The sequence below is a fragment of the Mya arenaria genome, chromosome 8 (assembly GCF_026914265.1).
Source record: "Mya arenaria isolate MELC-2E11 chromosome 8, ASM2691426v1".
Classification (NCBI taxonomy): domain Eukaryota; kingdom Metazoa; phylum Mollusca; class Bivalvia; order Myida; family Myidae; genus Mya; species Mya arenaria.
Window position 1 is genome coordinate 63457053 of NC_069129.1, and position 27491 is coordinate 63484543.

General features: G+C 40.7%; 1 protein-coding gene across 1 annotated transcript in view; it reads right to left on the reverse strand.

Annotated features, from left to right (window-relative positions):
• Positions 1-27283, reverse strand: part of LOC128244461 (sushi, von Willebrand factor type A, EGF and pentraxin domain-containing protein 1-like) — a 62890-nt gene extending 35607 nt beyond the window's left edge. The window contains exon 1 of the mRNA XM_052962463.1: positions 27015-27283. Within this exon, the coding sequence (XP_052818423.1) occupies positions 27015-27283 (269 nt within the window). The remainder of the gene's footprint in view (positions 1-27014) is intronic.
• Between the last annotated feature and the right edge of the window lie 208 nt (positions 27284-27491).

A 27491-nucleotide genomic window follows, 5' to 3' on the forward strand; every position in this document is an offset into this window, starting at 1 on the left:
AGTATTACAGTTCATCCCACAACTAAGCCACTGACTCGGAGTAGTACAGTTCATCCCATAACTACGCCATTGACTCGGAGTAGTACAATCATCCCTCCACTACGCCACTGACTCGGAGTAGAACATTCATCCCACCGCTACGCCATTGACTCGGAGTATTACATTCATCCCACCACTACGCCATTGACTCGGAGTATTACAGTCCATCCCACCACTACGCCATTGACTCGGAGTATTACAGTTCCTCTCACCACTACGCCATTGACTCGGAGTATTACATTCATCCCACCACTACGCCATTGACTCGGAGTAGTATATTCATCCCACCACTACGCCATTGACTCGGAGTAGTACAGATCATCCCAGCACTACGCCATTGACTCGGAGTAGTACATTCATCCCACTACTACGCCATAGACTCGGAGTATTACAGTCCATCACATCACAACGCCATTGACTCGGAGTAGTACATTTCATCCCACCACTACGCCATTGACTCGGAGTATTACAGTTCATCCCACCACTACGCCATTGACTCGGAGTATTACAGTTCATCCCACCACTACGCCATTGACTCGGAGTATTACAGTTCATCCCACCACTACGCCATTGACTCAGATTAGTACAGTTCATCACACCACTACGCCATTGACTCGGAGAATTACAGTCCATCCCACCACTACGCCATTGACTCGGAGTATTACAGTCCATCCCACCACTACGCCATTGACTCGGAGTATTACAGTTCATCCCACCACTACGCCATTGACTCGGAGTAGTACAGTTCATCCCACCACTACGCCATTGACTCGGAGTATTACAGTCCATACCACCACTACGCCATTGACTCGGAGTATTAGAGTCCAATCCCACCAGTACGCCATTGATTCGGAGTATTACATTCATCCCACCACTACGCCATTGACTCGGAGTATTACAGTCCATCCCACCACTACGCCATTGACTCGGAGTATTTCATTCATCCCACCACTACGCCATTGACTCGGAAAAGTACAGTTCATCCCACCACTACGCCATTGACTCCGATTAGTACAGTTCATCCCGCCACTACGCCATAGACTCAGATTATTAGAGTTCATCCCACTACTACGCCATTGACTCGGAATATTACAGTCCATCCCACCACTACGTCATTGAATCGAAGTATTATATTCATCCCACCACTAAGCCATTAACTCAGATTATTACAGTCCATCCCAGCATTACGCCATTGACTCGGAGTAGTACAGTCCATCCCACCACTACGCCATTGACTCGGAGTATTACAGTCCATCCCACCACTACGCCATTGACTCGGAGTATTACAGTTCATCCCTCCACTACGCCATTGACTCGGAGTAATACAGTTCATCCCATCACTACGCCACATCCCGCAACATTGGCTCGAAGTATTACATTCATCCCACCACTACGCCATTGACTCAAAGTATTACATTCATCCCACCACTACGCCATTGACTCGGAGTATTACAGTTCATCCCACCACTACGCCATTGACTCGGAGTATAACAGTTCATCCCACCACTACGCCATTGACTCGGAGTATTACAGTTCATCTCACCACTACGCCATTGACTCGGACTACGCCATTGACTCGGAGTATTACAATCCATTCCACCACTAAGCCATTGACTCAGATTATTACAGTCCATCCCAGCATTACGCCATTGACTCGGAGTAGTACAGTCCATCCCACCACTACGCCATTGACTCGGAGTATTACAGTCCATCCCACCACTACGCCATTGACTCGGAGTATTACAGTTCATCCCTCCACTACGCCATTTGCTCGGAGTAGTACAGTTCATCCCATCACTACGCCACATCCCGCAACATTGGCTCGGAGTATTACAGTTCATCCCACCACTACGCCATTGACTCGGAGTATTACAGTTCATCCCACCACTACGCCATTGACTCGGAGTATTACAGTCCATCCCACCACTACGCCATTGACTCGGAGTATTTCATTCATCCCACCACTAAGCCATTGACTCGGAGTATTACGGTATTACATTCATCCCACCACTACGCCATTGACTCAGATTAGTACAGTTCATCCCACCACTACGCCATTGACTCGGAGTATTACAGTCCATCCCAAAACTACGCCATTGACTCGGAGTATAACAGTTCATCCCACCACTACGCCATTGGCTCGGAGTATTACAGTTCATCCCACCACTACGCCATTGACTCGGACTACGCCATTGATTCGGAGTATTACAATCCATCCCACCACTTCGCCATTGACTCGGAGTATTACAGTTCATCCCACCACTACGCCACTGACTCGGAGTAGTACAGTTAATCCCATAACTACGCCATTGACTCGGAGTAGTACATTCATCCCACCACTACGCTATTAATTCGGAGTAATACATTCATCCCACCACTACGCCATTGACTCGGAGTATTACATTCATCTCACCACTACGCCATTGACTCGGAGTATTACAGTCCATCCCACCACTACGCCATTGACTCGGAGTATTACAGTTCCTCTCACCACTACGCCATTGACTCAGAGTATTACATTCATCCCACCACTACGCCATTGACTCGGAGTAGTACATTCATCCCACCACTACGCCATTGACTCGGAGTAGTACAGTTCATCCCACCATTACGCCATTGACTCGGAGTAGTACATTCATCCCTCCACTACGCCGTAGACTCGGAGTATTACAGTCCATCACATCACAACGCCATTGACTCGGAGTAGTACAGTTCATCCCACTACTACGCCATTGACTCGGAGTATTACAGTTCATCCCACCACTACGCCATTGACTCGGAGTAGTACAGTTCATCCCAACACTACGCCATTGACTCGGAGTATTACAGTTCATCCCACCAGTACGCCATTGACTCAGATTAGTACAGTTCATCACACCACTACGCCAATGTCTCGGAGTATTACAGTCCATCCCACCACTACGCCATTGACTCGGAGTATGACAGTCCATCCCACCACTACGCCATTGACTCGGAGTATTACAGTTCATCCCAGCACTACACCATTGACTAGGAGTAGTACATTCATCCCACCACTACGCCATTGACTCCGAGTATTACATTCATCCCACCACTACGCCATTGACTCGGAGTATTAGAGTCCAATCCCACCACTACGCCATTGACTCGGAGTATTACATTGATCCCACCACTACGCCATTGACTCGCAGTAGTACCGTCCATCCCACCACTACGCCATTGACTCGGAGTATTTCATTCATCCCACCACTACGCCATTGACTTGGAATAGTACAGTTCATCCCACCACTACGCCATTGACTCCGATTAGTACATTTCATCCCACCACTACGCCATAGACTCAGATTATTACAGTTCATCCCACCACTACGCCATTGACTCGGAGTATTACAGTCCATCCCACCACTACGCCATTGACTCGGAGTATTTCATTCATCCCACCACTACGCCATAGACTCAGATTATTTAAGTTCATCCCACCACTAAGCCATAGACTCGGAGTAGTACAGTTCATCCCAACACTACGCCATTGACTCGGAGTAGTACAGTTCATCCAATCACTACGCCATTGACTCGCAGTAGTACAGTTCATCCCATCATTACGCCATTGACTCGGAGTATTACATTCATCTCACCATTACGCCGTTGACTCAGAGTAGTACAGTTCATCCCACCACTACGCCATTGACTCGGAGTATAACAGTTCATCCCAACACTACGCCATTGACTCGGAGTATTACAGGTTATCCCACCACTACGCCATTGACTCGGAGTATTACAGTTCATCCCACCACTACGCCATTGACTCCGAGTAGTACAGTTCATCCCACCACTACGCCGTAGACTCGGAGTAGTACAGTTCATCCCACCACTACGCCATTGACTCTGATTATTACAGTTCATCCCACCACTACGCCATTGACTCGGAGTATTACATTCATCCCACCACTACGCCATTGACTCGGAGTATTACAGTCCATCCCACCACTACGCCATTGACTCGGAGTATTACATTCATCCCACCACTACGCCATAGACTCAGATTATTACATTCATCCCACCACTACGCCATTGACTCTGAGTATTACAATTCATCCCACCACTACGCCATTGACTCTGAGTATTACAGTCCATCCCACCTCTACGCCATTGACTAGGATAAGTACAGTCCATCCCACCACTACGCCATTCACTCGGAGTATTACAGTCCATCCCACCACTACGTCATTGACTTAGAGTATTACATTCATCCCACCACTACGCCATTGACTCAGATTATTACATTCATCCCACCAGTACGCCATTGACTCGGAGTATTACAATTTATCCCACCATTACGCCATTGACTCAGAGTATTACAGTTAATCCCACCTCTACGCCATTGACTCGAGTAGTACAGTCCATCCCACCACTACGCCATTGACTCGGAGTATTACAGTCCATCCCACCAGTACGTCATTGACTCGGAGTATTACATTCATCACACCACCAAGCCATTGACTCAGATTATTACAGTCCATCCCAGCACTACGCCATTGACTCGGAGTAGTACAGTCCATTACACCACTACGCCATTGACTTGGAGTATTACAGTTCATCCCTCCACTACGCCATTGACTCGGAGTAGTACAGTTCATCCCATCACTACGCCACATCCCACCACATTGGCTCGGAGTATTACAGTCCATCCACCACTACGTCATTGACTTGGAGTATTACAGTTCATCCCACCACTACGCCATTGACTCAGAGTATTTCAGTCCATCCCATCACTACGCCATTGACTTGGAGTATTTCATTCATCCCACCACTGAGCCATTGACTCGGAGTATTACGGTATTACATTCATCCCACCACTACGCCATTGACTCAGATTAGTACAGTTCATCCCACCACTACGCCATTGACTCGGAGTATTACAGTCCATCCCACCACTACGCTATTGACTCGGAGTATAACAGTTCATCTCACCACTACACCATTGACTCGGACTACGCCATTGACTCGGAGTATTACAGTTCCACTCATCACTACGCCATTGACTCAGAGTATTACATTCATCCCACCACTACGCAATTGACTCGGAGTAGTACATTCATCCCACCACTACGCCATTGACTCGGAGTAGTACAGTTCATCCCACCACTACGCCATTGACTCGGAGTAGTACAGTTCATCCCACCACTACGCCATAGACTCGGAGTATTACAGTCCATCACATCACAACGCCATTGACTCGGAGTATTACAGTTCATCCCACCACTACGCCATTGACTCGGAGTATTACAGTTCATCCCACCACTACGACATTGACTCGGAGTAGTACAGTTCATCCCAACATTACGCCATTGACTCGGAGTATTACAGTTCATCCCACCACTATGCCATTGACTCAGATTAGTACAGTTCATCACACCACTACGCCATTGACTCTGAGTATTACAGTCCATCCCACCACTACGCCATTGACTCGGAGTATTACAGTCCATCCCACCACTACGCCATTGACTCGGAGTATTACAGTTCATCCCACCACTACGCCATTGACTCGGAGTAGTACATTCATCCCACCACTACGCCATTGACTCGGAGTATTACATTCATCCCACCACTACGCCATTGACTCGGAGTATTAGAGTCCAATCCCACCACTACACCATTGACTCGGAGTATTACATTCATCCCACCACTACGCCATTGACTCGGAGTATTAAAGTCCATCCCACCTCTATGCCATTGACTCGGAGTTTTTCATTCATCCCACCACTACGCCATTGACTCGGAATAGTACAGTTCATCCCACCACTACGCCATTGACTCCGATTAGTACAGTTCATCCCACCACTACGCCATAGACTCAGATTATTACAGTTCATCCCACCACTACGCCATTGACTCGGAGTATTACAGTCCATCCCACCACTACGCTATTGAATCGGAGTAGTACATTCATCCCACAACTGCGCCATTGACTCGGAGTATTACAGTCCATCCCACCACTACGCCATTGACTCGGAGTATTACAGTTCATCCCACCACTACGCCATTGACTCGGAGTATTACATTAATCGCATCACTACCCCATTGACTCAGATTATTACATTCATCTCACCACTACGCCATACACTCAGATTATTACAGTCCATCCCACAACTACGCCATTGACTCAGATTATTACATTTATCCCACCACTACGCCATTGACTCGGAGTATTACAGTTCATCCCACCACTACGCCATTGACTCGGAGTATTAAAGTCCATCCCACCACTACGCCATTGACTCGGAGTATTACATTCATCCCACCACTAAGCCATTGACTCGGAGTATTACGGTATTACATTCATCCAACCACTACGCCATTGACTCAGATTAGTACAGTTCATCCCACCACTACGCCATTGACTCGGAGTATTACAGTCCATCCCACCACTACGCCATTGACTCGGAGTATTACAGTTCATCCCACCACTACGCCATTGACTCGGAGTATTACAGTTCATCCCACCACTACGCCATTGACTCGGACTACGCCATTGACTCGGAGTATTACAATCCATTCCACCACTTCGCCATTGACTCGGAGTATTACAGTTCATCCCACCACTACGCCACTGACTCGGAGTAGTACAGTTCATCCCATAACTACGCCATTGACTCGGAGTAGTACATTCATCCCACCACTACGCCATTGACTCGGAGTAGAACATTCATCCCACCACTACGCCATTGACTCGGAGTATTACATTCATCCCACCACTACGCCATTGACTCGGAGTATTACATTCATCCCACCACTACGCCATTGACTCGGAGTATTACAGTCCATCCCACCACTACGCCATTGACTCGGAGTATTACAGTATCTCTCACCACTACGCCATTGACTCAGAGTATTACATTCATCCCACCACTACGCCATTGACTCGGAGTAGTATATTCATCCCACCACTACGCCATTGACTCGGAGTAGTACAGTTCATCCCAGCACTACGCCATTGACACGGAGTAGTACATTCATCGCACTACTACGCCATAGACTCGGAGTATAACAGTCCATCACATCACAACGCCATTTACTCGAAGTAGTACATTTCATCCCACCACTACGCCATTGACTCGGAGTATTACATTTCATCCCACCACTACGCCATTGACTCGGAGTAGTACAGTTCATCCCACCACTACGCCATTGACTCGGAGTATTACAGTTCATCCCACCACTACGCCATTGACTCAGATTAGTACAGTTCATCACACCACTACGCCATTGACTCGGAGTATTACAGTCCATCCCACCACTACGCCATTGACTCGGAGTATTACAGTCCATCACACCACTACGCCATTGACTCGGAGTATTACAGTTCATCCCACCACTACGCCATTGACTCGGAGTAGTACAGTTCATCCCACCACTACGCCATTGACTCGGAGTATTACAGTCCAATCCACCACTACGCCATTGACTCGGAGTATTAGAGTCCAATCCCACCACTACGCCATTGATTCGGAGTATTACATTCATCCCACCACTACGCCATTGACTCGGAGTATTACAGTCCATCCCACCACTACGCTATTGACTCGGAGTATTTCATTCATCCCACCACTACGCCATTGACTCGGAAAAGTACAGTTCATCCCACCACTACGCCATTGACTCCGATTAGTACAGTTCATCCCACCATTACGCCATAGACTCAAATTTTTACAGTTCATCCCACCACTACGCCATTGACTCGGAGTATTACAGTCCATCCCACCACTACGTCATTGAATCGGAGTATTATAATCATCCCACCACTAAGCCATTGACTCAGATTATTACAGTCCATCCCAGCATTACGCCATTGACTCGGAGTAGTACAGTCCATCCCACCACTACGCCATTGACTCGGAGTATTACAGTCCATCCCACCACTACGCCATTGACTCGGAGTATTACAGTTCATCCCACCACTACGCCATTGACTCGGAGTAGTACAGTTCATCCCATCACTACGCCACATCCCGCCACATTGGCTCGGAGTATTACAGTTCATCCCACCACTACGCCATTGACTCGGAGTATTACAGTTCATCCCACCACTACGCCATTGACTCGGAGTATTACAGTCCATCCCACCACTACGCCATTGACTCGGAGTATTTCATTCATCCCACCACTAAGCCATTGACTCGGAGTATTACGGTATTACATTCATCCCACCACTACGCCATTGACTCAGATTAGTACAGTTCATCCCACCAATACGCCATTGACTCGGAGAATTACAGTCCATCCCAAAACAACGCCATCGACTCGGAGTATAACAGTTCATCCCACCACTACGCCATTGGCTCGGAATATTACAGTTCATCCCACCACTACGCCATTGACTCGGACTACGCCATTGACTCGGAGTATTACAATCCATCCCACCACTACGCCATTGACTCGGAGTATTACAGTTCATCCCACCACTACGCCATTGACTCGGAGTAGTACAGTTCATCCCATAACTACGCCATTGACTCGGAGTAGTACATTCATCCCACCACTACGCTATTGACTCGGAGTAGTACATTCATCCCACCACTACGCCATTGACTCGGAGTATTACATTCATCTCACCACTACGCCATTGACTCGGAGTATTACAGTCCATCCCACCACTACGCCATTGACTCGGAGTATTACAGTTCCTCTCACCACTACGCCATTGACTCGGAGTATTACATTCATCCCACCACTACGCCATTGACTCGGAGTAGTACATTCATCCCACCACTACGCCATTGACTCGGAGTAGTACAGTTCATCCCACCACTACGCCATTGACTCGGAGTAGTACATTCATCCCTCCACTACGCCGTAGACTCGGAGTATTACAGTCCATCACATTACAACGCCATTGACTCGGAGTAGTACAGTTCATCCCACTACTACGCCATTGACTCGGAGTATTACAGTTCATCCCACCACTACGCCATTGACTCGGAGTAGTACAGTTCATCCCAACACTACGCCATTGACTCGGAGTATTACAGTTCATCCCACCAGTACGCCATTGACTCAGATTAGTACAGTTCATCACACCACTACGCCAATGACTCGGAGTATTACAGTCCATCCCACCACTACGCCATTGACTTGGAGTATGACAGTCCATCCCACCACTACGCCATTGACTCGGAGTATTACAGTTCATCCCAGCTCTACGCCATTGACTAGGAGTAGTACATTCATCCCATCATTACGCCATTGACTCGGAGTATTTCATTCATCCCACCACTACGCCATTGACTCGGAGTATTAGAGTCCAATCCCACCACTACGCCATTGACTCGGAGTATTACATTGATCCCACCACTACGCCATTGAATCGGAGTATTACAGTCCATCCCACCACTACGCCATTGACTCGGAGTATTTCATTCATCCCACCACTACGCCATTGACTTGGAATAGTACAGTTCATCCCACCACTACGCCATTGACTCCGATTAGTACAGTTCATCCCACCACTACGCCATAGACTCAGATTATTACAGTTCATCCCACCACTACGCCATTGACTCGGAGTATTACAGTCCATCCCACCACTACGCTATTGACTCGGAGTAGTACATTCATCCCACAACTACGCAATTGACTCGGAGTATTACAGTCCATCCCACCACTACGCCATTGACTCGGAGTATTAGAGTTCATCCCACCACTACGCCATTGACTCAGATTATTACAGTCCATCCCACCACTGCGCCATTGACTCGGAGTATTACATTAATCGCATCACTACGCCATTGACTCAGATTATTAGGGCGTTTTTGTTGGTTATAAACTGGTTTCGGTTTTATTTCGGTTTCACGAACTGTGCATTTGTTGTTACAGTTTCAAATAAAACCAAAACAAGTTTTATCGTTTTTTTAACGAAAACCGAAACCGGTTTTCGAAACTATTGAAACCCCTACCGAAGGCGGTTTCATCGGTTCGTTCCATCCGAAAACTAGTTTACTTTGAAACCAACATGGCGGAAAGTGATCAAGCACGATTGTTGAAACTCAATCCTTTTGATAACAATGCCTTACAATGGGCAAATGAGCTAAATGATAAAGGTTATAGTTATAATTGGAAATAATGCCTTCATGCAGTAGCTCCGCCATGTTGTTTAAACTGTACACAAAACCATGCATTTGTTACCTCAAGCCAAACTATCAAAACCGAGTTCGAAACTGCTGAAACCGTTGACACCAAAACTGAAACTGGTTTGGTATCAACAAAAACGCTCTTACATTCATCTCACCACTACGCCATTGACTCGGAGTATTACAGTCCATCCCACCACTACGCCATTGACTCGGAGTATTACGGTATTACATTCATCCCACCACTACGCCATTGACTCGGAGCATTACAGTCAATCCCACCACTATGCCATAGACTCGGAGTATTACAGTCCATCCCACCACTACGCCATTGACTTAGAGTATTACAGTTCATCCCACCACTACGCCATTGACTCGGACTACGCCATTGACTCGGAGTATTACAGTCCATCCCACCACTACGCCATTGACTCGGAGTATTAGTTCATCCCATCTCTACGCCATTGACTCGGAGTATTAGTTCATCCCACCACTACGCCATTGACTCGGAGTATTAGTTCATCCCACCACTACGCCATTGACTCGGAGTATTACAGTCCATCCCACCACTACGCCATTGACTCGGAGTATTACAGTCCATCCCATCTTTACGCCATTGACTCGGAGTATTAGTTCATCCCATCTCTACGCCATTGACTCGGAGTATTACAGTCCATCCCACCACTACGCCATTGACTCGGAGTATTAGTTCATCCCTTCTCTACGCCATAGACTCGGAGTATTACAGTCCATCCCACCACTACGCCATTGACTCTGATTATTACAGTTCATCCCACTACTACGCCATTGACTCGGACTACGCCATTGACTCGGAGTAATACAGTCCATCCCACCACTACGCCATTGACTCGGAGTATTAGTTCATCCCATCTCTACGCCATTGACTCGGAGTATTAGTTCATCCCACCACTACGCCATTGACTCGGAGTATTAGTTCATCCGACCACTACGCCATTGACTCGGAGTATTAGTTCATGCCATCTCTACGCCATTGACTCGGAGTATTAGTTCATCCCATCTCTACGCCATTGACTCGGAGTATTACAGTCCATCCCACCACTACGCCATTGACTCGGAGTATTAGTTCATCCCATCTCTACGCCATTGACTCGGAGTATTAGTTCATCCCATCTCTACGCCATTGACTCGGAGTATTACACTCCATCCCACCACTACGCCATTGACTCGGAGTATTAGTTCATCCCACCACTACGCCATTGACTCGGAGTATTAGTTCATCCCACCACTACGCCATTGACTCGGAGTATTAGTTCATCCCACCACTACGCCATTGACTCGGAGTATTAGTTCATCCCACCACTACGCCATTGACTCGGAGTATTAGTTCATCCCACCACTACGCCATTGACTCGGAGTATTACAGTCCATCTCACCACTACGCCATTGACTCGGAGTATTACAGTCCATCCCATCTTTACGCCATTGACTCGGAGTATTAGTTCATCCCACCACTACGCCATTGACTCGGAGTATTACAGTCCATTCCACCACTACGCCATTGACTCGGAGTATTAGTTCATCCCTTCTCTACGCCATTGACTCGGAGTATTAATTAATCCCATCTCTACGCCATTTACTCGGAGTATTACAGTCCATCCCACCACTACGCCATTGACTCGGAGTATTAGTTCATCCCACCACTACGCCATTGACTCGGAGTATTAGTTCATCCCACCACTACGCCATTGACTCGGAGTATTAGTTCATCCCACCACTACGCCATTGACTCGGAGTATAAGTTCATCCCACCACTACGCCATTGACTCGGAGTATTAGTTCATCCCATCTCTACGCCATTGACTCGGAGTATTAGTTCATCCCACCACTACGCCATTGACTCGGAGTATTACAGTCCATCCCACCACTACGCCATTGACTCGGAGTATTAGTTCATCCCATCTCTACGCCATTGACTCGGAGTATTAGTTCATCCCATCTCTACGCCATTGACTCGGAGTATTACAGTCCATCCCATCACTACGCCATTGACTCGGAGTATTACAATCCATCCCATCACTACGCCATTGACTCGGAGTATTACAGTCCATCCCACCACTACGCCATTGACTCGGAGTATTAGTTCATCCCATCTCTACGCCATTGACTCGGAGTATTAGTTCATCCCATCTCTACGCCATTGACTCGGAGTATTAGTTCATCCCACCACTACGCCATTGACTCGGAGTATTAGTTCATCCCACCACTACGCCATTGACTCGGAGTATTAGTTCATCCCACCACTACGCCATTGACTCGGAGTATTAGTTCATCCCACCACTACGCCATTGACTCTGATTAGTACAGTTCATCCCACCACTACGCCATTGACTCGGAGTATTACAGTCCATCCCACCACTACGCCATTGACTCGGAGTATTAGTTCATCCCATCTCTACGCCATTGACTCTGATTAGTACAGTTCATCCCACCACTACGCCATTGACTCGGAGTATTACAGTCCATCCCACCACTACGCCATTGACTCGGAGTTTTAGTTCATCCGACCACTATGCCATTGACTCGGAGTATTAGTTCATCCCATCTCTACGCCATTGACTCGGAGTATTAGTTCATCCCATCTCTACGCCATTGACTCGGAGTATTATCCACTTTCCAGACAGCGTTGTCGCATTATTCGATAACCATGGCTATTCTGCTGGACCGCTCTCAATCCGCTAGTGAATGGTGACTTAATATTTGATATATCATGGTTAAAAAGAACTTTCAATTGACTTACAAAGAAACTGTCAATGCTAAATACAAATTTTGTGCTTGTTAAAAAAAAAAGTTTCCTCTGCACACGAATTTGCCTGTTAACGCTTGAAGCAATTAGCTCATGATTAAAGAACATTGTTCATTGGGTTACATGTTTTAATTGTGACCTATGGATATTAATGATTTTCAAGTGGGGATCAAATTTCGGTATAGTGATAAACATTAAATAGAGAAAAAATACTTCCTGAAGTACCATATTGGCATCAAAAACAATAGGGGTCATCTACTTGTCAATATCAACAAACTACCAAGTTTGAGGACACTATTTCTGACCATTCATCAATTATTGATTGGACATGTTTTTGTATACAGGCAGAAATGGTTATTTGAAAGTAACAAAAACTTCAACTTCAAAGTTTATTGACAAATCTACGGTGGCATGAAAGTGACATTTGCAAAAAAAATATTTTTTTTGTTTTTCATACTTATTTTTTTTTTGTTTTTCATACGTATTTTTTTTGTTTTTCGTACATATTTTTTTTTGGTTTTTGTTTTTTGTACATATTTTTTTTTAGTTTTGCATACATATTTTATTTTAGTTTTGCATACATATTTTATTTTAGTTTTGCATACATATTTTATTTTAATTTTGCATACATAATTTATTTTAGTTTTGCATACATATTTTATTTTAGTTTTTCGTACACATTTTTTAGCCATTCAAAACAGCCGTTACATCTTATAGTAATAGTAATCTCCCATATAAATCACGCCATTTCCTTGTTCAAAATGGATGAAGAAAGAGATTTACTGATATCTCAATATTTTCGCGAAGGGCTAAGGTATAGAGATATTATGCATGTATTGTACGAACGGCACGGAATCTCCGTAAGCTTGCGCCATTTGCATAGAATACTTAGATCGTTAGCATTGAGCAGAAGAGACTACAGCGATTCTTGAAGGGTTGTTGACTTTGTCATGAGCGCGGTCCAGCAGGATAGCCATGGTTATCGAATAATGCGACAACGCTGTCTGGAAAGTGGATTGAGAACACGCATGTAAGATGTGGCTGCTATTTTGCGGATTTGTGATCCTGATGGTAAGCCTTGGTATATTAAGATAATGATAATGCTGAACATATACAATCAGTTTATTTCATGAATATGTACCACTTAGCTCCACCCCCTGAGAATAGCGGGGGGCATTGACTTTTAACCAAGCCGACCTCTGGTAAAATCTTCGCCCTGCGGGGGATACGCAGTTAATAACATTCATGCCTTATGCCCCGGAACAGCTCAACGTCAAAACACGATTCTTTTTTAACCCGTACTTCCCCGGAGGCGAGGGTGGTGGTTACAAATGACTGGTGTATTACAATAATGCACAATAAAAGATCTAAATAGGTCCTTATAATCCCACTGGTTTAGAATAAAGGCTTAGAGCTTTGAAGGATTTTTATGAAACTTGGATCAATTATTTACCACATCCAGATAATGTGCAGAACTTATATGCGAGGTTTGCCGGCTAAAGGTCAGGGTCACACCTCGAGGTCAAAGGTTTGAGACTTGAATTTCATGTCCGCTCCTTATCTCCTAAACCCCATGAAGGATTTTCATACACCTTGTGTCAAATGTTAACCACATCAAGACGATATGCAGAACCTATGTTACAGCTGTTAAAACAATCGCCACATCGCAATGCTTTGATCTAGTTCTCTTCTTGTGTGTGAATCTTTTACAAGCTGAATATAGTGTATTGATTTTTTTGCAGGTGTTGAGCATCGCACTGCCAGACGGTTCAACAGAAGGTCCTACAATGTGCCGGGGCCAAATTTTATTTGGCATATCGATGGATATGACAAATTGAAACCGTACGGACTCTGCATTCATGGTTGTATATGTGGATTCTCCAGAAAAGTTATGTGGTTGAATGTTTACAACACAAATAACAATCCACGTATTATAGCGGGGTACTTTGTCGAGTCTTTGGAAAAATATGGGGGTACCGCTCGTGTTATCAGAGGTGATTTTGGGACAGAAAATGTTCTGGTAAAAGAACTGCAACTGTGGCTCAGAAGAAATGCTGAAAACGGCAACGCGTACATAGAATGTGCAAGTACCCTTAACCAAAGAATTGAATGTTGGTGGGGTTACTTGAGAAGACAACATGTGCAATACTGGAAGAACAAGCTGAGGCAGTTGCAGGAAGATAGCGAGTTTTCTGGTAGCGCAGTAGACAAGAGCCTCGTTCAATTCTGCTTCATGGCGATACTCCAAGTATATTATTATTATTATTATTATTATTATTATTATTATTATTATTATTATTATTATTATTATTATTATTATTATTATTATTTATTTATTTTTTATGATTATTATTGCTATAACATGTATTATGTTAAAAAATAGCCCTAAACTGAGCGACGAGTTGCCCTTGCAGTCTTAGTGATAGTTAAAGACTGACAGTTAAAACAATTGCCCGACAGACCGAAAGAAATTTTGCCTAGAACCAAACAAAAAATAATAATGTACAAATGACTGCTATTGTACGTACTTGAATGGTTTTCGATTTACAACATAACACACAGTTTATGATGCATTATGGCTTCGATTATGAAAAATAATTTTATCCTACTGAAGTGCCTGACAAACGCTTTGGTGGCATTAAGGATTGCAAGTTCTGCTAAAGTAGTTTCAATAAATTTGTATTTTGCAATGTCACCTTCAGATAACTGCATGCGTACCAGAAATTATATGTTGATGTATTAATAACAGTAATTGATATAGAGCTCTAATTTTATATATCGTAATGTGCGTGTCGCGAAGTAAATCAAAAAGCAAACTTAAATCCATCCATGCGAGAGTTAACACTTGTATTGCTTAGCGAATATAATATATTTATGTTCCCTTGTCCGGGTTTCTTTTTTATAAACTGCCATTTCAATATTATTACCAATATCATTACCGATAATTGCTCATCATGTTTTTAATCCCACGTCGAAAGCGGATGGATATTGTTTTGGCATTGTTCCTCCGTCCGGAGCCATATACTGGAAGTGGTTAGTCAGATTTCAGTGAAACTTGGCATGAGTGTGTATATGGAATGGGGGATGCACGGCGTGCATCCACTGATAACAGAGTTATGGCCCTTTGTAATTTTGAAATAGCCATTTTATATAGGAAAAGTGTTTGTCCGGAGCCATATCGAGGAAGTGGTTGGTCAGATTTCATTGAAACTTTGCATGAGTTTGTACATGTATATGTATTGGGGGATGATGCATGCCAAATGCCATTATGGTTCACTTATTTATATCAGAGTTATGGCCCTTTGTTACTTAAAAAAAAAACATTTTGTAAAGCAAAAAAAAATCCATATTTTGGAAATGATGGGCCAGATTTAATTGAAACTTCACAAGAGATTGTTCATGGACGGGGATGATGATACACACTTATTCCCACCGTGATCCACGTGTTTATAGCAGAGTTATGGCCCTCTGTTACTTTCAAATAGCCATTGAAAGGAGCTTGGATATTCAAGAAATTGGTTATTTTGTAAAATGCATTATTTATGGAAATTGCATTTATGAGAAATGGAAAATGGGCATATGATTAGAAAACAGGTAAAAAAAATATATTATGATATATGCAGGAATGGCAATTGTAGGGGGCCAATAACTGACAATAAGGTGCCTATATAATATCATTTTGTTGGTAATACTACTTTACTGACACAGCCTTAAAGTGAAATGGGCTACATTTGAGGTCTGTTAAAATTGAAAATAAGTATGTTCATCATGTAAAGTGCCCTTTATAATACTGCACATTTGTAACGTCGCTTTTCATTGGATAATCGTGACGTTTATATTATAAGTATCTTACACCGGGTTTCCGCTAAACAGTTACCCGAGAGCTAGATATTCGTGTATGTATCGACAGCCGGTGTATGATTCTTTTTCTTGCATATGACTTATTAATCATAATAAGAAGAAATCACGAAAACTAATATTTTCATTTAACACTTTTTTCTTATAGTTGCGTATGAATTTACAACTTCATTCATGACGGCAAAATGACGTCATTCTAAGAACGCAGTTCATTCATAAACGGCGCGCGGGGATGACGTCATTCGAAGCACGCGACTTGTCTTACACACAGTGGCTTGATGACAAAGGCTCATTAAAGTCACAATAAAAAAATCAACTAGCCAAAATTATATTTTATACATACTTGAACATGTATATCATCAATATAATACATTGCCATAAACATAAAATGAGATTTGAAAAAAAAAATACCATTCTTCACTTGTTTCATATTACAGTATAGGGTATTTTTTTTTCAAATCTCATTTTATGTTTATGGCAATGTATTATATTGATGATATACATGTTCAAGTATGTATAAAATATAATTTTGGCTAGTTGAATTTTTTTATTGTGACTTTAATGAGCCTTTGTCATCAAGCCACTGTGGTCTTACATGGGTGGTGTAAGACAGGTTTTTCTAGCACCGGTGTAAACAGTAGATAATTCTGTCTGATATGCAAGAAAGTTTTATATACACGGCTGCTGTCAATTTGTAAAGAAATCTAAAAAAAATCACTAAAAAAGATGCTTGCTGTATTATAAATGCGTTATTAATATTCCTGACAGGTTATATGGTCGTATATAAACGGTTGTTTGCAATATAACCCTCGCCTAGCGGCTCGAGTTATATTTCCAAACAACCGTTTATGTAGGGCCATATAACCTGTCAACAATCTTTATAACTAATAATATGACTATAAACAGTACCATAATAAAAGTAAGAAAACATCGAGAGCGATCATACTATTCAAACAGATTTCGGTTTTGCCTATAATTTGTATATAACGAATTAACGTTTTATCGCGAATTAACGAATTATCGCGAACGTTTATTTTTATTGTAACATATTAGATCGCGATTTCTGAAGCACACAGGCGTTTAACAATACAACTTCTTCAGGGATTATTTCATAAGAATATCATATGTAAATGATAGTATTGGTTTTATTTGAAAGTTTAGGTATGTAAGAAAAATTGTGTTCATTGTAGCTCACTCCTCTTTAATGTGCAAATACCATATACTAAGTATACAGTTGTCATTTCGGCGGGGGATATATATTTTCCTAAAATTTGCCTGTTATATTTAGGGATATGTTTTATTATAGTTTCATAGATAGATATAATTAACCATGCGTATTGATCGACTGTTCCTCTCAATTGTATTCCAATTTTATAAGTCAATTTTTTGCGACATGCACTGTTTTTGTTTTACGAATTGACTTATTGTATAAAAAGTCTGAAGGGAGGAATTACGGTATCCAAAATTCATTCATAATTTGCAACGTATGTACTGAGGTTTACATACTATTACATTTACATCACATTGCATAAGATTATCTAAATTTTTGAAACGTTTTTTATCCAGTACTTCAATATGGCGGCGTAATTAAATGCTTATACTTTTAAGTTCGTATGTTTCAGAGCGAGCTATCATTGGCGGTTACTATGTGGAACAATCATTCAATACGGCGCTGTAGAGACTCCAACGTTCCATGTGGACAACCAAATGGAATGTTTAACTTCCCCGAACTGTGGAATATAAGAGACTACATGTCTTTCGCATCCAGGGAGGAAGTTGATGCTTGTCGTGGTCAAGTCGAGTTCCGGTCCACAGTGTGCTGCGACCCAGTTGTCTACGACATGTGTTCATACATTATGGCAGCAGACAACTGTCTCCCCCCAAACACTTTTGACGAGGCAGAACGTCTGTATAAGCATTTGAGAAGCAAAATTGTTGTTGCTGATGCATGAGCAAATCTTAACTAAGCATCTTGGTCAGAGAGCCATGGAACTATACAGTAGTTATTGTTGGGTGGTACTGTACAAAAATAGCTAAAATCGCCCCGGTCCGTTAAATAAGTTTGCCGCGATAACTTAAAATAGAAACTGACCAGGAATGATCCTTGGGTGTTACATTACACAAGAAAATAAAAATGAAGATCATCTCTATTTGACGGTGCGGCTTATTGGTCATAGTATATGGGTAACCTATTTACCTATGCACCATGAGTGCTTACTGCTAATTATTCCATCAGTTTCTGTTAACAATATTTAAAAGAAGGTACCAACCTTTATTAATCCCCTTCCGCATAGCGGGAAGGGGATTATAGGAATGGCCTCCGTCTGTCAGTCCGTCCGTCCGTCTTTCCGCCCGTAACACTTTCGTGTCCGCTCAATACTTAAGTTTGCTCATTATTTCTTTTACTCTCACCTTTGCAGATAATTTGAAATTTCGAAATAGACATACATGTATATTGTATATTAACAGTGTTACTATCAATTTCTGTCCCATTTTACATGTTATCACCAGGACAAATTTCTAAACTTTGAAACTATCCCCATTATATAATACGGCTATCCCCAGTACAGTACTGTGAACATTTCTCAGGACATATCTTTAACAGTTTAAAAGTGACATTGCCATTTCTTACAATAAAAATAGTTGAGCTTATGCTTGTGAAATCCTTCGATTCAGATTTTTTATTTATTCGATATATTTCCTAAAAATAACAATACTTGTCTAAATTCTGTAAGTTTGAGGTGATCGTCTCAGATTTGAAGAAACATTTTTCGAGGTCTGCTAAATCGTAAGCAAGTAAAGTATACCATAGTCAAAATTAAGCATTCAGCTATCAGTTCAAACACTTGCTTCATTTGTGGATACGGTAGATAAGCGTTAACACGGCAAGATCTTACCTCTGGTAAAGAAAAACAACTGCATAATTGTCTGTTTACTTATCACCTTTTGAGCTATATCCGGTGTCCGTTCCCACACAATGAATATGTTCGTCTTAAAGAATCGTAAAAATAATTTACAATGTTTAGTGTTGTCTTTTTATGTAACAATTCACATTCGCATATACATGTTCTCTGATATATTAACTGTTAAATGCTGCTCTAGTCTTTGTGTTTTAAGAAGGCTACAGCATTGCATTAAAAACCGATTAATTAGATTCTTTATCCATAACAGACTACGTTCTTTTAAACCTGCAAAGTGTTACAACTTCAATCTTTTTCTTTGGGTTAGCATAGTTAGTTTCCACCATTCCGACGATACATAATTGGTAAAATTCAGCAAATGGATGAGCGATATTCAACTTCATCACAAAATGCTTCTATGTATTCCGTTGTCACTGAATAACTAGGGCGGGGTCTGTTTTGGCTACATGGTCACTTATTGAAAAGAAATTGGTATAGGACCACTAGCCAATGTTTCTGCCCTTGAGCTCGTTTAATGAAATGTAAACGGAAGTACGGACGGACGGGCGCATACATGCGCATACGACGGACGAATGGAGATGACATATGCGGCCTTTGTTCAGCAGAGTCTGATGTTACATGTAGTACATTTATCAACATGATAAGAACAATAATGAAATCTTAAACACCTTAAACTTAACGTTAATTGCATTTTTTTTTAAATTAACATTACGCCGTTACCAACTCAACTCAATATTCTTTTATTATATCACAGTTTACATTTAAGTAAAAGCATGTGAAAACGCAATATATATATGTTAACACAGGTATAAATATGTGGGTTAATGGCGGCTTCACAACAGGTTTAGAGTTTATCATTATACAAAACAAATATAATTAGTACGTAAGGGGAATGTGGTTAGTTTAAATAGTATTATTATTTTTTTTATAACAAAACAAATTCATTTATTTGAATTAAGATACAATATAATCGATATAGTTATGAGATATCAAATGAAAAACTATAAAATACATGATCAGATTCGTTTAAAGTGATTAACTAAGATTTTAACAAAAAATGCTGTTTTCCTTAAGGTATCCGGGTTCTTACAATTTAAAACTTCACTAAAGTGTAAGACATTAGGTCTTGAGTAAAAACGACTACTTATGTATTGTTTTCTGGTAGGATTAAAAAATGGACATGTAAGTAAATAGTGCAGTTCGTCACCGATATCGTTTAGATTACAAAACGTACACTTTCTATTGACATGTGGTACAGCATTCTGTCTCCATCTACCGACTTCGATAGGGAATTTATGATTACTAGTGCGGAAATGCAAGAATGTAAAACGTAGGGATTTGGGTAAAATATTAAGGTACTCCTCAAATTTAATATCAGACTTAAACAGAGAATACATTTTACCCTTAGACGAAAGATTAAATTGTTCAAAACAGTTTTGCCGAAATTGGTCTACAAGGTTAGATTTCACAAGTTTACTGATATGTTTAACAGGTACTCTTGTTTGGTTATGCCAAACGTATGAATAACCCGTTGAATCAAGTATTGACTTGATGTAACTGGTCCAGGCTGAATTATTACTATGTAAAATGCCTTTATATATCATAAAACTTATTTTCGAGTCATGGGATGAAACGAGTTTACTCCAGTAACTAATCATTCTGGTTTTAACTATGGTGTTAAGGGGGTATCTACCCAGTTCCGAGTAGAGCATGTACCGTGGAGTACTTTTTCTAGTATATGTAATCCGTCGCAAAAAAATACAGTGAAGTTGCTCCAACAGATCAAGGTTTTCAAAACCCCAGACTTCACATCCGTACGTTAGAATCGGGACAATGGTAGAATCAAAAAGCTTCAGTTGTATGTCCAAAGGCAAGTCTAGGTTATTAATTCTAAGAAATAGAGCATACATTGCTTTGTTAGCCTGGCTTATTAAATATTTACGGCTGTATAAAAAGCTACCGGTGGACGAGAAATATACACCTAGGTATTTTTATTCCTTGACTATCTCTAGCGCTTGGTTAGCAATGCTAAAGTTAAATTTCTTCAGATTTCTGGCACCAAAGACAATTATTTTATTCTTTGAGAGGTTAATGTTTAGTTTCCATTGCAAACAGTAATCTTGGAAACAGTTAAAACTTTTTTGAAAATCACGTTCATTGTCTGCAAAAAGTACAGTGTCATCAGCATACAAGAGAATAAGTAACTGAAGGTACATAATTGTCTCATTAGCATCTACTTCTAAAGAAACACTAGAACATGTTCTTTTAAGGAATTCTTCTAAATCGTTTAGGTAAATAGAAAATAAAATCGGAGAAAGATTTTCTCCCTGACGAACTCCACAAAAGCTTGGGAACATAGGAGACAGATGCCCATTGATGGAAACGCATGATTTTATATCATTATACATATGTTTTATGACTGTGAGAATTTTACCTTGTAAGCCAGTTTGCATTAGCTTATGCCACAAGCCAGCTCGCCAGACAGAGTCAAATGCGGCAGAAAAATCAATAAATGAGCAAAACAGTTTCTTTTTCTGGGCCCTTAGTTTACTTATAAGGAAATGCAATGTAAGAATATGATTGCAGGTTGAATAATTTGCGCGAAATCCGGCTTGGTTCTCGTTTAATAAGTTATTATTATAGAGGAATGTGTTGATGCGTTCATTAAGGATAGACGTGAATAATTTGCCTAAAAAACTAAGAATGGTAATCGGCCTATAATTTTGGGGGTCGGTAGGAGAACCCTTGTTTTTAAAAATTGGCTTTATTGTCCCGATTAGCCATACATCCGGGAGAATACCAGTGTCAAGAATTATATTGAAAAGTGTACAGAAGGTTGGGACCATATTGGCGCGCGAGGCTTTAAATTATTCATTGATATTATCAAACTGCGACGATGTTTTACCATTCTTACTTTTCAGTATCATTTTGTTAATTTCGTCATGTTCTATTGGCCTATTTAACAGATCGGTTTCGGCGCTAGAGAAGCTCGGGTGGTTAATATCCGATATATGATCATTCGCGTCAACGACGTCATTGATTTTTTTGAAATAATGAAAAAAATCGTCTATAGGGGGTGACTCATGTTTAGATACGTTGGTAACCTTGTTCAAGTGGTTCCAGTAATCTTTAGGGTGTTTTGAATGGAGTTCTCGAAGTTTGTATTCTGCTGTATGCTTGTGTTTTGCGACATACGTATTCATTGTAACTTTATAATGCTTACTCGCAATATGTAATTTTTCTTTGTTCGAAGTCGATTTATTCATATTATAAGCTTTCCGTGCTTTATTGTATAGCGACCGCGCCTTCTTGCACTGTAGGCCGAACCACGGCCTTTTCGTGCTATATGTATATTTTATTGGATAGATGTTATTACTTATTTTTTGAGAGAATGTTTTAAAAGCCGATTCTTTGAACAGATTAGCAATATCTTCAGTAAACAATGAGTTTGATCCATGCTCTCCTAAATGTACGTATATATGCAAGCTGCTTAAATATCGGGGTTGGTCACAATATATACTTTCTTACTGAAGTGAACGAGCAGAGACCATTATTTTGTTCTATGTAATAACAACATCGACCCAAGCTTAGACAAAAGCTTCACGTGAACCAACTGTGATCACAATATCTCATTCCCTACTGATGACTTTCTGTGTGCAATAATGTACCTACTTGATTTACAAAGCAATACTATATATATGAATAGCAAACACCAAATAAATTCTACGGCCATATGTTTTGTGTTCCACAATAAATCAGATTACCGGCGTATTTCAAATATTTAGATATTTCAACTCGAACGTAGTGCTTGTGAAAAACACATCATGGTTAACTAATCTGTATGAATAAAACAGTTTTAAGCGCATACAGATACAAAAAAAACACATGTTTTTTGCTCTCATCCCTCGATATGGACAACATCGAACAATTTCCCTCGAGCTCGCGTAGAGGTAAATGACCGTATTCATTTTAACAGTCTCGTTATTCTAAATACATCGTTACTATCCTCAGTCCACTTAATAGCTATCCCCTGTGCAGTTATTTATTTGCTTCATCTATACCCAGTACACCGCTAGGGCATCAAAAGGTATGAATATCTCCGTAACAACAAAACATATCGTATTGATATCTTACACATTACTAGATAATGTAATTACAATGAAATCGCTCGATTTAGTTTGTATTCTTATTTTCAATTTGATGTTTTATGGTTGAAATCGTACCACATAAATTAACATTTGTGAGCGATCATGTAACTTTCGGCGAGAATTGGGCTATTATACAAAAGAGGAGACACATTTCCATCAAAGTCGTATATTGCACAGGATCAAGTTATTCAAAACTCTTCGATTTGGATGAATATATAACCATAAAATACAAAAAAATGATTGAAAACTTTCCATGTGTCAAAATCAAACGCTTATCGATTTATCACTTTTTGAGCTATATCTGGTGTCCGTTCCCACACAGTGATATTGTTATAGCTCAAGTAGACTTATCTACGGTGAGTGATGTTGGATGATCATATACTGTTATGAGCGAATTACCTGTTCTGTTTTTGAAAACTTTTCTTCAAACCTTGAATGACATCATCAGCAAACAGGAATCAAGAAAAGATATGATTTTTTGCCTATTTTCTGATTGGTTGATTAAGTCGGGGCCACGATAGAGGTAAGTCGTGACAACGAGATATTAAGTTGTGGGAAAGAGTAAGTAACTCGTCGGAACGAGTCATTGCCACTTGATAAAAATAATTGCACACATATCACCTCTATTTCACCGTAGTTTTCTCATTTATTTTATGTAAACAACAACGAAAATATTTTACTTGGTTGAATGCAAACATTTTCCTCTAAAGTTCCTTATAGTTAGTCAAAAGAGTATTGCTTGTATGTACAAAAAATGATTTTATCTACTACTGACAAGGTTGATATAGTCGGTAATTTATATTGAATATGAAATGCAGTATTTACATAAATCTTTCAAATTATACCAAAAAAATATGGGTCGGAAACCTCAAGTTAAATATCAGTAAAAGGTTATATGTAGTTTTGTGAAAAGTCAAGCTATAGTAAGGTTTGGTAATGCGATTGAAAATCACCAAATTTAAAGAACGATAGTGGTCGTAAAATATAAAAACTTTACAAAGCAGCTTTAAAGATGAACCACATGTATCGCACTGTGCAAAAAGATCGTCTTAAGGTGGAACGCGATCCTGTGCGAATTTTTGAATGTCTGAAAATTGGTATAAATATCATTTAGAGACTATTTTTACATTTTCAATATTTGAAATAATTTTCAAACTACGAGTCTTTTTGCGTTCCAGCAGCCTAATAGCGGATATTTTCACCAATTCTTCGTTTACCGTTTTGAAATGTCCCCGTCAAGTACGTCTTGTGAAAACGTTCAAGGCCATATATTTTTCTTTCTCTTGTTTCACGTATTTTATTCTTAAAGCGCCTATAACGTCAGTTTTCGCGGGAAAACCGGCGTCGTATTCTCTGAAAAAAGTGCGCCTATCTCTAATTGTTGATTAAAACTATTCATTTACTTTTGGATTTTTGTCTAATATATTTATTCGAATTTCCATTACAAATCGCCCGATATCAAGAAAATTGGACCATACCGACTTCGTTTTTGGCGCAATATCAATTAATCAAACCCCTATATGTGTTTTCTTATTCAATACTTATTGTATTAAAACGTTTTATACTTTTATATGACGTAAATCAAAATATTGTTTATGTTAATAAGATGGCCGGACTAGAAACCTAAGGGGGTTTCGTTTCGTATAAAACTCTGATTATTTATATTTATAGCCAAAAAACATATTGTTTATTAAATATGTTAAATTAATAATTCAACATTCTTTTTTGTTAGAGTTAGAATAGTGTACATTATTCAGTCAAATTTGCACTGATTATAAATTAACACATTCAATAGTTTCTATGATTTCATTTGGTTAAGGGCTGTTATAGCTCACACACGCAAACGTACACGCATGCAAACATAAAAACAGAATTATCATACACAATACGTAATGTTTAATGTTATCGCCGCTGTAACATTCATTTTTGACCCCGTTGAATATTATCTGTTAAACGGGTGATGGTTCAATTTTTAACGTTAATAAATGACCTCACTCTACCCGCCCAAACGTTAATTAATTACCCTTTACTGCGTGGCAAATGACTCTCGTTGAAAGTTGATCAAGGGGTTATATTCCATATCAGACTTAATCAGTCGCATGGTCATACTTGCTTGAAATTATTAATTGAATATGTTTTTCATTCAACGATTACCGATTGGCTACATCGAACTTAGATCCCAAAACTGACCCCTATAGTAGCATGCAAGGTACGTATCAGATGCGACTCCAAGAATTGACGTTAAAGGGCGTGTTACTTAATGGCATAACCTTTTGACATTCGCCCCTCCCTTAAACCCAAAACTGAGAAAAAACATTTAAAAATGCTTTACATTTTACTCCGATATATACATTAACTTGGACAATTTTAGGGGGGGGGGGGGTGCATCCATCGCCTGAATAATCCGCTAGTGCTTATGACAATGCGGTACATATTTCTGCCGATTATCCTTTTTTGGATTGTAAGTTATATGTTCTGCCTATACGCGAGTACACGGCTGAAACCAATTGCTTCTGACAAAAACTATCAAAACAATCAGCCAAAGTTGAAGTATGCGTACTTGACTACATGAAAACAAAACTGTCCATTTTAACTCAGAACTCAGTTCTGAAAGCCAAAACTTCACATCGAGGCTTATCAGCAGCTTATGTAGACCTGTTCAGTTTTTGTAATAGTCAATAAAACATTATTAAACAGTATAATAAATCCGTGTTGAGACTCGTTTTATGGTATGTATAACTGCAATTACCGGCATTTCTGTAGTAAAACAATTCGTTTATTTCAGATGAACTTTTAAGAAGAGTTAACGGATTTAAGGTTCTGATCTGGTGCACATGCCATGACGCCTTTTTTATGGCTCGGAGAATTTCCGGGAATTTTATTATTAGGCAACACTTTCCAACACGGAGTTACACCATCCAACACGGACGTGTTTATTGGCAAACAAGTTCATATCCAAGGTTAAATATCGCAGATAAGGCTATAATACATAGCGTTCTCAAATGTATTTAATGCAAATGCATTTACTTGGAAAACGACATCACAATCCTTGGTGAAATGTTTTGGTCCCGAGAGTACCGGATCTATTTTTAAGTCGATCGGCCCTATTTTTGCAAAATAAGTCGGGAACCTGTGTGCACTAACGTGCACTAACCTATATCTTCGGGGTAAGATCTGGCGCGATCGCATTAGTCCCCCGAGGGTCGGGTACCTAAAAAGAGATCGGCTACTGTTTTTAAACAAGTTGAAAACCAGTAGCCGATCAAAAACAGTCGGCCCGTGGTCGCCTTGGTAGCCCGAGAGTCCTCTGAAGGTCCACTTGTCTCGCCCGCCCTCTGGAGCCTTCTGGAGCTTTTGTTTAGCCTCTGCCGCTCTCTTCCGAGGGTCGTGCGTAGTGTCGTCGGAGTCTAAGCACCCGACCATCACCAGAACATATAGAAATCCTTTTAAATGTCACAAATAATTAATTGTTACTTAACAGAACAGCAACGCATATATTTACTCAAAGTAATTATAAATAATAACAAATGTACAAATTAATACCAATGCCAGAGAATCTTTATAATAAAAAAAATAAACTGCAAACTTTTCTCAGAACAGGTACTGAAAACAAAACACAGGTGAAAAACCT